Genomic DNA, 14,455 nt, shown 5'->3' with positions numbered 1-14,455 from the left:
TGGAAGCCCTGATGCGCTGGCGAGCGCGAGCTGGGTCGCCAGCCTTGACGCCTGCGCCGTGGCCCTCGGGGCCCCGCGCACGGCGGGCGGGTGCCCGGTGCGCCTGCGCAGTAGGCGGCGGCGGCAGGGGGAGGTGGAGGCCGTGGAGCGGCAGCGGCAGCAGCGGGTCCCGGGACTGAGGCAGCAGCGGGGGCGGCGGCAGGCGGAAGCTGAGGTGACGAAGGCAGCGGCGGCGGCGGCCGTTTCCCTCACGGTGGCGGAGACCAAGGCGGCGGCGGCGGACGGGGAGCGGCCCGGCCCCGGCCCCCTGCTCGTTGGCTGTGGCAGGGCCGCCGTGGGGCCGGCCCGGCTCCCGCCCCCCGCGGCTCCCCCTCCGGCTCCTCCCCCGGGGAGACGCCGGGGGCCTGGCCCGGCCCGGACTCAGACCGCCGCTGCAGCCGCCGCCGGGGCAGTCGGAGGCGGCGGCGGCGGCGGCGCCGCCGCCATGGGCGGCCTGGCCTCCGGGGGGGACGTGGAGCCGGGACTGCCCGTCGAGGTGCGCGGCTCCAACGGGGCCTTCTACAAGGTGAGGCGGCACGCCGGCCGGGGACACCCGTGTGCGGCCCCTGGCTCCAGCCGGGGAGGGGGGCCGTGGGGCGGGATCGCGCTTCTGGAGCCTAGTCCTGGCGCCCCGAGCCCCAGACCCCGCTCCCGCCCGCAGTCCTCCTGGGGAGACCTCTGCAAGTGAACCCCCCTCCTCGTATTTCCGGCCCCTCTGCCGGTTACACCTGCTCTGCACCCCGTCTCGTAGAGAACGAACGTCGGGGCATTATTGTGCTCGGATCAGCGTCCGCATCCCCCCCCCGCCGACCCCCCCACTCGGGAGACCCCATTTTCCCAGCTTCTCGTGGACTTTTCTTGTTTCCCCGGTGGAAGACAGACCTTAGACCTTAATCACGCCCCCCCCCCCGCGCGGTCCAAGCACATGGAGAATTCTCTTTATTCTTCCCTATTGCCCCCTTGGGAAGGCCGTCCCATATTAGATCCTTTCATCTCGCTCTGCCTCTGCCTCTCAGCTCTGGAAGACTCACCCCACTTCCATGCTACATCTCTACTCTTAACCCAAGGAGAAACGGTCAAAATCCATTTATGACATTTGCTATCTTTGACCTCAGCAACTCTGGGTTGTAAGCCGTCAAGTTGCCTCCTAGCCATAAGGTGGCATCTTTTCCCAAGTCTCTCACCTCACCCCTTTATCCCGCGGCCAGCTGGCCTGCGGTTCTCCCGGGGCGACCTCAGCTGTCTTTAGATCCTCCCTGTAACTTCTTCCCTGGAGCAGGGTAAGCCCCACATTTGTAATCTCCGATCGGGGGGATCACAGGCGGCGGTCCTGTGAAGGATTTCCGCTTCTCCAGTTCTTCTGGCCAACTCGCTTCGTTCGGGAGTGATAACCTTTCTCCGGAGGAGGGGATCTGTCTTCAGAGGGTCCCTGATCGCTGCCTTCGCTCTTCCCTTGCCCAGGATTTGGTCCCTTAGAAGTCCTGCTACTCCTGCCTCCTGTATTCCTAAGTCCTTTTCCAGGACGTTGTCTCCCATTTGGGTGAAGCCAGACGGGGTGATCCCCCTCTTGCCTCTCAGGGATTCTTCTTTGTGTAACTGTCATTATTTTTGAACCTCTTTGGACTTTAGGCCTGGCATCGTGGCAGAGACTTCTCTGATTCCTGTCTTCTCATTTTACCCTGAGGAGCCGGAGCAGGGGTATCTCGTTATCCCAAGGGAGAAGAGCCCCCTTTCTTCCACTTCGTTTCGGGCCTTTTCTCCTGTTAGACTCTCCACCTTCATGCCCTTGGAGGCGACTTTCTCCAGCTCTTTCCCCATGAAGTCCTGTTGCTGGAAGGGTCTCCTCTTCTTGCAGTGGAAGGCTTCTGCGGGTCAGAGGAGGGTAGTGATTTTTCACCCACCCTAAATGCCTCCAGTTAGGCCCGGCTTCGCTCACCAGATTTCTTTCCCTACAGCGCCTGTGGCAACCGTTATCTATCTTGACTTATCCTGTCAACCTAAGTCTTCGGGTTTTTACCTAAAACTTGTGTACCCTCCAGGAACCGCCTTGCTCCCTGTCTGGAGGAAGCTCCTGGCCACTCTTTTCTACATACTTTTCTAACTCAGAAGACTTTTTCTTCTAGCTGCCTCCTTAGCGTTTCTGTTTTCTTTGGCAAAAGTCTCTTAATTCCTTTCTGATTCGGATAGAGCACGTTTGTCTCTTGTATCCTTTTCCTTCAGACTTGGCGTTGCCTTTGTTGAAATGCCCTTCCACGTAGGATTTGAGACCTATTTCCCCCAGTATCTGCGCCTTCATCTGGGTGTGCCCCACCCCTCAATTCTGGGTTCTTAAATTGAGTTGGAGATGGAGATACGAGATTGGCTTTTGTTCTAGGAAGTGTAGGCACTAGCAGAGCTGGGAAAGATTGGTATCCACTTCAGATTACCTGGGGTGGATGGGAAGGGAGATGTTTCCCTTTCCATGTGTGCGTGTCTGACAGAAAATCTCTCTGAATCTTTCCCTTTTCCCCTGTGGGCTCTGGCAGGGATAAACTTGGGTGATTTAGGGACAGGATGCTTTGAATCAGAAAGCAGTGTTCGGAGTCGAGCGGAAAGCCAGGTGATGCGGATTCTGTGTTGTGGCCACGTTAGCACTTCTGCCTCATGGCTCAGTTAAAAACAACAATAAATCCCTAAATTCCGACTAATCTTTCTTTAACTCTCAGTGCCATATAGATAGGTAGCCATTCTGACCTTGCTACTGATTTAATATTCATGACTCAGCAAACTTTGGTGTGGGTCGAGAAGTATTTACGTTGCTTCTAGAACTATACATTTTGGAAGGCCCCTTCTCTCAGAATTGGGTCCTGTTGTGCCTCCTCTTCCATGACAGCCCTGCGCACGGCAGGTCTGGCATCTCCATTATCCGGTGGCTGTCCCACCAGCGTTTCCTTTTCTGCTGGTATACTGTGTTACTCTCCAAGTTATACTCTCCCAAGTGTCTGGTCACCTTTCAGGGCGCAGTCATCCGGCTTCGTAGACCTTGACTGATAACCACATTCCTGTTCCTGTCTTCAGGAGATTAACATCCTCATTTTCGATCTCTGGTTTTTACCCAGATCCGTCCAGCTTTTCTTCTGGAACTCCCTCCTTTTGAGAGCCCAGGACTAGAAGATAGGGCAGAGGTGGGGACGAATTTCTTATGTGGGTATCTGGAAATCTCGGGCCACTCTCTCTTTCTGGTCCTAGGCCCTATAAGCCAAAGCCAGGATATGCCGCAGCCACCGAATTGAGTCGTTCTCTGGATCTCGGTGGCTTTCTAGAGACTGACTCACCTGCCCCTGGCCTTACCTGCCTGTCCCCTTTTGAGTGTGGACTCACGTTCTACCCCTGGTGTCTTTGGAGGGAAAACACGGGTGATGTGGGTGAGGTTAAGGAGCGGAGACTAGATGGGAATACGACGTAGAGGAGAAAGCGTGTTCTGGAGAACATGTGAAGGGAAAAGACCTGAGAAGTCGAAGAGTGTGTGGCGTTTGGTTGAACTGCTGAGTAATGGGAGGGAAGACTCTGTTCTGAACTCTGCATTTCTGCCTTGGGGATGGATCACGGGAGCTGAAAACAAAAACAAAAACGGGGTGTTAGTGCTCGCTCCGCCCGAGGGCCAACCCTGGCATGTTGGGGGAGAGCTGGATCAGAGCCTGGGGCACATCCTCTGTGAGGGGCGGGTCCAGGAACGGGAATCTCTTTCACCAAGGAACAGACAAGATTTTCTTCTATCTCTTCCACTCCTTTTATCTCATCCCTGAAACGTTTTGAGAATAGCTAACTCAGACTGTTTTTCTACTTTGGAGATTGACATTTGGGGGAAAGAATTGGATAGAGTCAGCGGAAGAGGCTGGTTGAGATGTTTCTGGAAGTCCAGACAGACCCTCAAAAAGGGAGTAATGAGGAAAGGGATGCCGTGTTCAAGGTTACAGGAAGAAAGAGGAAGACGCCGAAGAAGGAGCTAAGAGAAGAACCTAAAAGAGAAGAAGGACTCGGGCAACTAGTGAGGGATAAAAGTGCTTTGGGAGACTTGTGTGCGGAGTAGTAGGCACGGGCTGGAGTGCAGGGAACCGAGAGCGGAGAAAACCTGGGGAGTGGCAGAGGAAGGGGAAGCATTGGCTGAGGAGGAGGCCATGCACCTTGGGCCACAGTAAAGGTCTGCATAGCAAGGGACCAGAACGAGATCTGATCCCGAAAGAAGGATCGCCCATTGGTATCAAGAGTAAAATTTGGGTTTAGATTTTCCCACTGCAAGGAAACAGCAGTGTAGTAAACCCACCTTTGACCAGTTGGTTAGGGTGGGAATGATGCAGGCCTGCGTTTTCTGTTTCTTCTCCCAAGCTCAGCTGTTGTGCCTAGCGGCTGAGCTCAGGAAGAGTTCTTGTATGTTAGTCTTTTGAAACACCAATTTTTTTCATTTTATTTTATTTTTTAAGATTTTATTTATTTATTTGACAGATCACAAGTAGGCAGAGAGGCAGGCAGAGAGAGAGGGGGAAGCAGGTTTCCCGCTGAGCAGAGAACCCGATGTGGGGCTCGATCCCAGGACCCTGGGATCATGACCTTGCTGAAGGCAGATGCTTTAGCCCACTGATCCACCCAGGCGCCCCACCAATTTTTTTCATTTTAAAGATTTATTTATTTGATAGGGCTGAGAGAGAGAGAGTCCCTCCCGAGCAGACTCCCCTCGGAGCCTGGAGCCCAGCACTCGGCTCCACACAACCCTGACCGAAGCCAAAATCAAGAGTCAGACTTTCAGCCCATGGAGTCACCCAGGCGCCCTAACCCCTCGTTTTTTGTTAACAGCTTTATTTAGATAGAAACAATGAAGAAGAGTGTTCAGAGTATGATTTGTTACGTTTTTGACACAGATCCCTGTCTACATATCTCTGTAGCTGTGTCATACCATCATCACAGTCAAGATAGTTCCGTCACTCCCAGAAGTCCTGTCAGCCGCCGATCTGCTTTCTGTCAGTAATACAATAATTTGCGCTTCCCGGGTTTTGACAGAAGTGAAAAGGCAATTCGGTAGAGACAGGGTAGTCTTTTGAACAAATGGTGCTCAGGCTGGCTATCCGCGGGTAAAAAAATGAGCTCTGATCGTTTCTTGCACCACGTACAAAATTTAAATCAAAGCGGATTGTAGACCTAAATGTAAAATAAAAACTATGAAACTTGTAGAGGAAGAAATAGGAGAGAGCTTTGTGGGGTTGGATTAGGCAAAGATTTCTTAGCTAGGATGCCAAAAGCTCAGTTGTAAAAGAACAAATTGATAACTTGGACTTTCAGAATTAGCAATCCCTAAATTTGAGTGTGTGAGGATTAGAGAAGGTAGAAAAATTAGGAGCACAGCTGAGCCCATAACTTTGGCTTCTTCAGTGAGGACATAGTAAGAGCCGGACTGGCTATGCAGGCATCCTTGTTCCTTTCTCATGTCCTCTGAATTGGCGGTTCCTTTATCTTTTTCAGATTCATAGTAGTGTGTCCTAGTCTAGCATTAAGAACTCTCACATCTACAAAGTCCTGACTTTCCCTTCTGTAAATCATGGTTATCGCTTTGAATGTCATCAGTGCTCTGAGTACTCCTGTAGGACCCACGAAGGCCCAGGTTTGCTGAGGCCTCTTGCTGCCACTGGGGAGCTAGACCCTGGCCTCTCTCCGCGGATCCTGCTGTCCTCTAGGTGTCCCAGGACAGCCTCGCACTCTCATGGGATATTCTTAGCCTTGCTGAGTGTGGCTGGCATTTTAATTGAACTCTGGCAAGTTGTTCAGCACACCAGCAGGCAGAAAGATAGGGAGGCCCCTGTGGGAGCCATAGTAGACCCGTCCGTTTCCAGGCTCTTCTCGGGCACGTGGTGTTTCCCCCTTCTGTTGAATTTGTGTCATCTTCCTCTGGATTTTGCCACTTCTCATGTCATATCAGTATCGTTTCCTTTGTCTCTGCCTCTGTGTCCATTCTTACTCTTTAGCCAGTATGGGTTTTTCTGGCGTTGTCTTCAGATTGCTTGTGTCCCTGTCTAAAACTCAAGGTAATAGTCTCTGTCTCTGTGCCCTTGGTGGTGTTAAATTGTCATTGTCTGTCTGTCTGTCTTTGTTTTTCACTTTGTTCTACAATCTGTCCTAGGGCTTTGTGAAGGACATCCATGAAGACTCTGTCACCATCTACTTTGAAAACAAGTAAGACCTTGGGAATAGAGAATCCAGCATACTAGTTCCTAGAAGGAGAGTGGAGAAGAGGGGGCGGCTGAGTCCTATGAGGCATGTAATAGGTGGGGGAGAGCCAGGGCTTTGGGTGGCCAACTCACGTGGATCCCAGGAGAGGAGTGGGCCAAAATTTGGTGAGGGTGGGGGACGTTTGACTACTATTTAGTTAGATTCTAGGGAAAGAAAAGACACCACTCTGGGGCAGGGCCTGGAATGTGGCCTCTAAAAACCAGGGCGGGTGGGAATTGCCTAGCAGAGGCAGTAACCCTTCCTGAAGACATGGACAACCACAGTAGCCTGAGTAGCTTTCGTGTCACTGTTTCCCCTGCAGCTGGCAGAGTGAGAGACAGATTCCATTCGGGGATGTCCGGCTACCACCTCCAGCCGACTATAATAAAGAGATCACAGAAGGGGATGAAGTGGAGGTAAGGGCCGCGGGTTCCACCCTTTATTTTGTTTTTTCATTTTTACTTATTTTTTAAAGGTTTTATTTATTTGATGGGGCGCCTGTGTGGCTCAGTGGGTTAAGCCTCTGCCTTCAGCTCGGGTCATGATCCCAGGGTCCTGGGATCGAGCCCCTCGTCGGGCTCTCTGCTCAGCGGGGAGCCTGCTTCCTCCTCTCTCTGCCTGCCTCTCTGCCTACTTGTGATCTCTGTCTGTTAAATAAATAAATAAAATCTTTAAAAAAAAAAAAAAGGTTTTGGGCGCCTGGGTGGCTCAGTGGGTTAAGCCGCTGCCTTCGGCTCAGGTCATGATCTCAGGGTCCTGGGATCGAGTCCCGCATCGGGCTCTCTGCTCAGCGGGGAGCCTGCTTCCTCCTCTCTCTGCCTGCCTCTCTGCCTACTTGTGATCTCTCTCTGTCAAATAAATAAATAAAATCTTTAAAAAAAAAAAAAAAAGGTTTTATTTATTTGAGAGAGAGAATGGGGGGGGCTCAGAAGGAGAAGCCGACTCTCACTGAGCAGAGAGCCCGATGCTGTCGCTTCGGGGACTCCAGGGTCATGACCTGAGCCAAAGGCAGTTGCTCAACCAACAGAGCCACCCAGGGCTCCCTGTGCTTTGCCCTTTAGAAATGTCACTTTTCCCAGGATTCTGCATCTCCCTCGCCCTGATACTAGTGTCCTAGGCTCCCTGCTGGTTGGTTTATTCTCCTTCCTTCCCGCGCTAAGCTGCTGCGCCTGGCCTGGTAGGCTTGCAGGAGAAGTACCCCGCTTCCCCGTTGGTCACTGTCGTGGTCGAGCTGTTGGGAGCTTCCCCATTTCAGGGCAGTCACTTTCCCTCAGTCTCCGGTGACCACACCCTCTGCCTTTCAGTCAGCTCTTTTCTCAAGTTTCCCATTGTTTCTGTGTAATGGGTCTCCCAAGTGTCCGAACGCCTGTCTTGTTCCGATGTTCTGATATGGCACCCAATGTCTCTTCTCTTTCTGCTGGCAGGTGTACTCTCGAGCCAACGAGCAAGAACCGTGCGGCTGGTGGCTGGCCCGGGTGCGAATGATGAAGGGCGATGTGAGTGATGGGACGCGCGTGTTGTCGTCACCGGAAGGCCGGAGGCCAACGCTCAGGTCATCCACACTTGTTTCTTTCTTCCATTCTTTCTTTCTGCCAGTTCTATGTCATCGAATACGCTGCCTGCGATGCCACTTACAATGAGATTGTCACCCTGGAACGGCTTCGTCCAGTGAATCCCAATCCTCTCGCAACCAAAGGCAGCTTCTTCAAGGTCACCATGGCTGTGCCGGAGGATCTCAGAGAGGCGTGAGTTAGGGATGTCAGGGCGGGGCCCCTTGGCGGTCCACCCATCTGCCCTTCCTTCTCCCGGGCCCCACTCCTAGTGTCCGTCTTCCCTCCTGTTCCCTTGGGCCTCCGAACCCCTGCTGGCTCCCAGCTTTCTTCATCCCTGTTCTCTCACTGCGGTCTTGTTCTCTCGTTTCCTTGTCCCTGTCTCTCCTGTGAACCTCTCCCCGCACTCCGCACTGTGCCGCTGAGCACCCTTCTTTATCTGCAGCTGCTCCAACGAAAACGTCCACAAAGAGTTCAAGAAAGCGTTGGGAGCCAACTGCATCTTTCTCAACATCACGAATAGTGAGCTCTTCATCCTGGTGAGTTGCCTGACTTGCACGTAAACCCCTTCAGTGCTTTTTTCCTTCTCCCCTTTGAACTCCTTTGTAGAACGGAAGGAGCTCAGATGTGCTTTTGATTGTGAAAGAAGGCTTCTTACGGCTTCTGACCCTGCGGGCCCGGGTCGCCCCCTGACTGGCCTTTGTTCGTTTCTTAGTCTGGCCACAGTAGCACAGTCTGGGCCGGACCTTGCGTGTGTATTTGGACTCTCAGGAGATATATTGTACAGTTCTCCCCTCTAAAATCCCTTCCCTTAAGTGCCCAGATAGTGGGCCCTTGTGAGACTGAAGACGATTTTCCTCTTTTTTCATTTTGTTTCTTAACCCCTGTCCTCTCCCAGAGACTCAGGTGTCCTGATTCCCAGCTCCCACCCTTCCCCAGGGTGTGTTCCAAGTCAGTTTGAATGACTTTTCCATTGGTTTCTCCCCAGTCGACCACAGAAGCGCCTGTGAAGCGGGCGTCCCTGCTGGGGGACATGCATTTCCGGAGCCTGCGCACCAAGCTGCTGCTCATGTCGCGCAACGAAGAAGCCACCAAGCATCTGGAGGTGAGCCTGGGCCCCACTGCTGCTGCTGAACGGTGCTGTTGTCACCCCTGCCCGTCCCACTCTGCCACCCCGGCTCTTGTGTCCCCAGAACAAAAAGACGGAGGTCTTTCTGGGCCATTAAAGCTGGGTCTGCTGTTTGATCCCAGACTCCTCCAGATGCCAGGCTCCGTCGGGTTCTAGTAGTAGTACGGTTGTTTTCAGACTCTGTTCTTAACCACGGCGCCCTTTGATCAAGGGAAAGTCTACTTGAAAGCGTGGTGGCTAAAACAGGTCCACCAGGTCCGCTCTCTAGAAGTAGAAGATGAGGGGGTGGTCCTGACCGGTGGTGGCCTCCCCCAGGTAAACCCCCGCAGGTTACCTCCCTCAGTCATTACCCCCCCCAGGTCACCTCCTCCGTGTCATCTCCCCAGATCACCACCCCCCCAGGTCATCTCCCCCAGATTACCCCTCCCCAGGTCACCTCTGAATCAAACCGCTTTGGCGGCGTATATTTAAGAACTGTTTATATGCTGGAAAGACCACTGGACATGAAATCCCAAGTCTTGCTTTGGCAGATCATTTGATTCCACTCAGCTTTATCTCTGTGACAATGAGGTAGTTAGACCAGAACATTTCTCCAAGGCCTTTCTGAGTTCTGATACCTTGGGAAGGTCAGATCCCCTTTCCCTAGGTGCCGTACTGTCCCATGCTAGTAGGGTGCGTGTGCGTCATCCATATCTGTTCATTCAGAGACCTGATCTGCGGGGGGGGAGGGCGCTTTTCTCTGAGCCTGTGGAGATGGTGGACCATGGCAATCTTTCCTTCTCCGGGACACTACTTCTCCGGACACTGGCAGTTAAAAATTCACCCTTACCCCAAGATGGTACACAGTATGTCTGCTTTGGTTCCCTGGTGATCAAAATAGACTTCAGATCGCCTGGGACCTGGTTGTATTCCACAGCGCCTCGCTGTGGAAATAAAGCAGCGGCGTGCCATTGCGTGGCTCCTTTCATGCTTTTTTCAGCCCCTTGCTTCCTGCTTACTCTTTTGGGAGTTAATACGAGTTTGGTTCAAGTAATCCTGGTTCTTTACTCTTGCATTTACTTTGTGAAAGGGCATTTCACATCTTACTTAATTCTAATTGATTACAACCTTATTTAATCTTCTGAGAGTCTGGGGTGTGCGGTCAGTTAGGCGTAACCGTGTAGCAGAGGACAGAATAGAAACCCTGAGAGTGTGCTGTGTTCTGGATCCCATAACCAGGTTGGGTTAGAGCCACATCCAGAACATCGGTGGTTCCGGCCCAAACTCCGCCCTTACGTACCTCTTCTCCCCGCCAAGCCATGGGTGTTGGGCAGGTAGGGGTGGAATGAACGGTTCCGGAGTCCTCCACACTGGTCCTGGTGGTCAGTGGATCCGGGATGGTTCTGGCTCAGTTCCACATATTTTTCTCTCCTTGAGGTCCTGTAGAGGGTCGGGTGCCCGGGCCAGGTGTCTCGGAATCCGCCACTGGGAACCCTGCCGTGCCTTTTCCTTTCAGACAAGTAAGCAGTTGGCGGCCGCCTTCCAAGAGGAGTTCACTGTGCGAGAGGACCTAATGGGACTGGCCATCGGGACTCACGGTGCCAACATCCAGCAGGCCCGAAAAGTACCTGGGGTGACCGCCATCGAGCTGGGCGAAGAGACCTGCACTTTCCGCATCTATGGGGAGGTCAGCAAAAGATAGCCGTGGTTGTGGGCCTTTGGGGTGTTACAGAGGGGCAAGCGCTCAGTGGAGACAATGTCCATGTCCCGGGGACCTCCCCGACTTTGGTGGCAGCACACTTTCCCAAAGGCAGAGAGCGGCAGGAAGGTCAGGGGCTGAGTAACAGCCCCTGTCTCCTCCCCTCGTAGACTCCCGAGGCGTGCCGACAGGCCCGGAGCTACCTGGAGTTTTCAGAGGACTCTGTGCAAGTGCCCAGGAACCTTGTTGGTGAGTCGTGGGTGTGTACACCCAGGAGAGAGCACTGCAGGACCAGTGTGGTGGGCTCGGCGCCCCCCCGGGAGCCTTCCAGTCTCACGAGGATGGAGCAAACAGTGTGTCAGAAGAGTGACAAAAATGGAAGAATAGATTTCTGGGGATTGTAGTATTTTGTCCTGAGAACTCAGCAGAAGCCTAGAAGGAGAACAATTAAACAGAATCCGGGTGTAGGAGCTGAAAGACTGTTTATCTTTTCTATTTTTACTTTTTTTTTGGTTGTTGTTTAGTTTCTTTCTTTTTTTTTTTTTTTAAGATTTTATTTATTTGTTTGACAGACAGAGGTCATAAGCAGGCAGAGAGAGGAGGAAGCAGGCTCCCTGCTGAGCAGAGAGCCCCATGCAGGGCTCGATCCAGAACCCTGGGATCATGACCTGAGCTGAAGGCAGAGGCTTTAACCCACTGAGCCACCCAGGCGCCCCTGTTTTTACTCTTTTTTTCTTAAAAAAAAAAGACCAAAAACCTAATTCCTCCTTTACCCACTCAGGCAAAGTGATTGGAAAGAACGGGAAAGTGATCCAGGAGATTGTGGATAAATCTGGTGTGGTGAGGGTTCGAGTAGAAGGTGACAATGACAAGAAGAATCCCAGGGAGGAGGTACGAGGCACCGCCTCTGAGGACTGCTTCCTGAAGTAGATGGCAGCGTCCTCTGGTTCTCTTCGGGCTCCCGGGGTGTGGGGGATGGGAGGCACAGAGCCCAAAATGATGCCCCTGGGGGAGTTTCTGTAGGAGACGGTGTAGGGTTGGTACTGGGCCGGACTGTCCTGCTGACCCTGCACCCTCTCTCCTCTGCAGGGGATGGTTCCCTTCATATTCGTGGGCACCCGGGAGAGCATCAGCAACGCCCAGGCCCTGCTAGAGTACCATCTCTCCTACCTGCAGGTACCCAGGTGGCCAGGGGCCGGTGGGGGGGGGGGGAGGGTCTGGGTGCAGAGAGGAGGCCGAGGCTGCTGGTGGGCAGGGTTAGGACGGTGGTGCCCCGCTTGCCTCTGAGGACAGCGGAAACCTCGGAGCAGGGATTTGGGGCTGTGGGGTTGGGTCCCGTAATGTTCCTTGTTCAGCCCACGTCTTTGTCACGTTCCTTAGAGTTTAGGTCGCTGGGGGCGGTCAGGGTGAAGAATCAGGCGTGAGGGAGGCTGTCCGCGGGTCTAGTCACTCCTCTGGTCCCTCTCTCTGTCCTTGCCCGCCCAGGAGGTGGAGCAGCTTCGCCTGGAGAGGCTCCAGATCGATGAGCAGCTCAGGCAGATAGGACTGGGCTTCCGCCCTCCCGGGAGCGGGCGGGGTGGCGGCGGCAGTGACAAGGCTGGGTACACCACCGACGAGAGCTCTTCCTCCTCCCTCCACGCTACCCGGACCTATGGGGGCAGCTACGGGGGCCGAGGCCGGGGCCGGAGGACAGGTGGTCCTGCCTATGGTAAGAGGCTGCGGGCCTTGCAGGGGGGATGGGGGGGCGTTACAGGTCTCGTGGAATCTTGAGGACAGGGTGACAAGACACGTTGAAGGTGGGAGTGGCTGCGGGATGGATCCTGGGCAGGGGCGAGGGTCCCCGACTGAAGCCCACTGTGTCCTTCAGGCCCCAGCTCGGACCCATCCACAGCTTCTGAGACTGAATCGGAGAAGAGGGAGGAGCCCAGCCGAGCTGGGCCAGGTGACCGGGACCCCCCAACCCGGGGAGAAGAAAGCCGGAGGCGGCCGATCGGGGGCCGGGGTAGGGGACCCCCAGCTGCCCCCCGGCCTGCCACAAGATACAACACTTCGTCTATCAGTTCAGGTGCCAGCGTGGGACAGCTGGGGGTGCGGGTGCGGGTCAGGAGGAGGAACGGCGGACGCCCCATAACCACCGTCTCATCTTCCTCCGACCAGTGCTGAAAGATCCCGACAGTAATCCCTACAGCCTATTGGACACCTCTGAACCAGAGCCCCCAGTTGACTCAGAGCCTGGGGAACCCCCCCCAGCCAGTGCCAGGCGCCGCCGCTCCCGCCGCCGCCGTACCGATGAGGACCGGACTGTCATGGATGGAGGTCTGGAATCCGACGGGCCCAGCATGACGGAAAATGGCCTGGGTAAGGGCTGTGCCTGGATCTAGAGAGGTCGAGCCCGGCAGGAATTGACGTATGGGAGATGAGATGCACCTCTTGGGTTTTCTCTGCCCCACAGAAGATGACTCGAGACCCCAGCGTCGGAACCGGAGCCGCCGCCGCCGTAACCGTGGGAACCGGACCGATGGTTCCATCAGTGGGGACCGTCAGCCAGGTCAGCGAACGCCGGGTGCCTGTGTCCTTCCTTACCCAGGGCAGAGGGAACAGGGTGCTTTCTGCCAGGGCTTAGGGCTTAGCGGGCGTCTAAGAGCTGGAAACCCGCTTCCTTCTGAAACCCTGGGTCCTTTGCCTTCCACAGTGACCGTGGCTGACTACATCTCCCGAGCCGAGTCTCAGAGCCGCCAGCGGCCCCCCCTGGAACGCACTAAGCCCTCAGAGGACTCTATTTCGGGACAGAAGGTAGGCAGGCAGGGTGCCCGTACTCGCGCGCTTTCCTCCTGGGGCAGGCGCGCAGGGGACTCGTGGAGGAGCCCATGTCTGATGGCGTTTAGGCCGCGTGTGGAATAGGGAAGATGTGGTAGGACAGAGGGAGGTTTGGCTCTGACTTCCTGAGTTCCTCTGAGAGTCGCTAGAGTTCCGGAACCAGCCCCCGGGGCGCCAGGAGCACTAGGATGGGGGGGCACCGCCTGGATTTCTACTGACTGGCTTCCCGCTTCCTCTCCTTTTTTCTTTCCCACTTCCCCTCAGGGCGACTCTGTCAGCAAGCTTCCTAAGGGCCCCTCAGAGAATGGGGAGCTCTCTGCGCCCCTGGAGTTGGGTAGTTTGGTGAACGGGGTTTCATAAAACCTCTGGCCCGCATCCCTCCCTTCTCCGTCTCGCTTGCTGCCCCACACCGTGGCCCTCACAGGCCCGACCGACCTGCGCTGGAGCTGCTCTATCTAGGGGGGAGGGGGGTGGCACAGCAGCTTGGGTCCCCCTCAACCTCCAGGAGCTAGTGGAGGGGTGTGTAACAGGGTCATACCCCCTCCCTCTTGTCCGCCCTACCCCCAGGGTGAGGGGAGCCTCTCTCCTTCCCCATCAGACTGGATGTGCCTTTATCCTCTAACGCCCCGATCTCTCTGAACACCCCCATCCTCCGCCTGCTGGTGCGGGGTGCTCCTCGACCCACCCAGATTCGACAGTTCAGGGGGGCTCCCCTGCTATCCCTCCTCCCATCCTGTACCCCCCATCTCTGGGGCCTCATCACTGTGGAAGACGGGGATAGTAAGGGTATGAGTGGGTGGGAGGCATGGGGAAGGTTTTGGAGTAGAACCAGGGGTGTGTATGAAGGGGGGTGACAAGGTCCCCCAGGGGAGGGGGGACCAACCTTGTCTGGTGGATGAGAAGGCGTATTTATTTTTCACTGTACAGTATTTAAAAAGAGAATAAAAAAATCCAAATGGCTCTGTGGTTCCTTGTACCTTCCTGTCCCCAGCTGGGTCTGTTAGT

At 54.7% G+C, this 14,455-nt stretch overlaps 1 protein-coding gene across 1 annotated transcript; it reads left to right on the top strand.

Moving 5' to 3' along the window:
- The first annotated feature begins 88 nt into the window (after positions 1-88).
- On the top strand, positions 89-14,410 carry FXR2 (FMR1 autosomal homolog 2). The gene is made up of 17 exons (XM_004760268.2): positions 89-565; positions 6,188-6,240; positions 6,599-6,692; positions 7,701-7,772; positions 7,873-8,021; positions 8,272-8,365; positions 8,815-8,931; positions 10,451-10,621; positions 10,804-10,882; positions 11,415-11,524; positions 11,723-11,809; positions 12,119-12,341; positions 12,501-12,698; positions 12,791-12,991; positions 13,086-13,181; positions 13,326-13,426; positions 13,715-14,410. Exons 1-17 carry the CDS (start codon positions 485-487, stop codon positions 13,808-13,810), a joined length of 2,022 nt encoding a protein of 673 aa, XP_004760325.1. The 5' UTR covers positions 89-484; the 3' UTR covers positions 13,811-14,410.
- The last annotated feature ends 45 nt before the right edge of the window (positions 14,411-14,455 follow it).

The sequence above is a fragment of the Mustela putorius genome, unplaced genomic scaffold, assembly GCF_011764305.1.
Source record: "Mustela putorius furo isolate JIRA1106 unplaced genomic scaffold, ASM1176430v1.1 tig00000695_pilon_pilon_pilon, whole genome shotgun sequence".
NCBI lineage: Eukaryota > Metazoa > Chordata > Mammalia > Carnivora > Mustelidae > Mustela > Mustela putorius.
The sequence above is the reverse complement of the archived record's forward strand: the minus strand, read 5'-3'. Positions and strand labels throughout refer to the sequence as shown.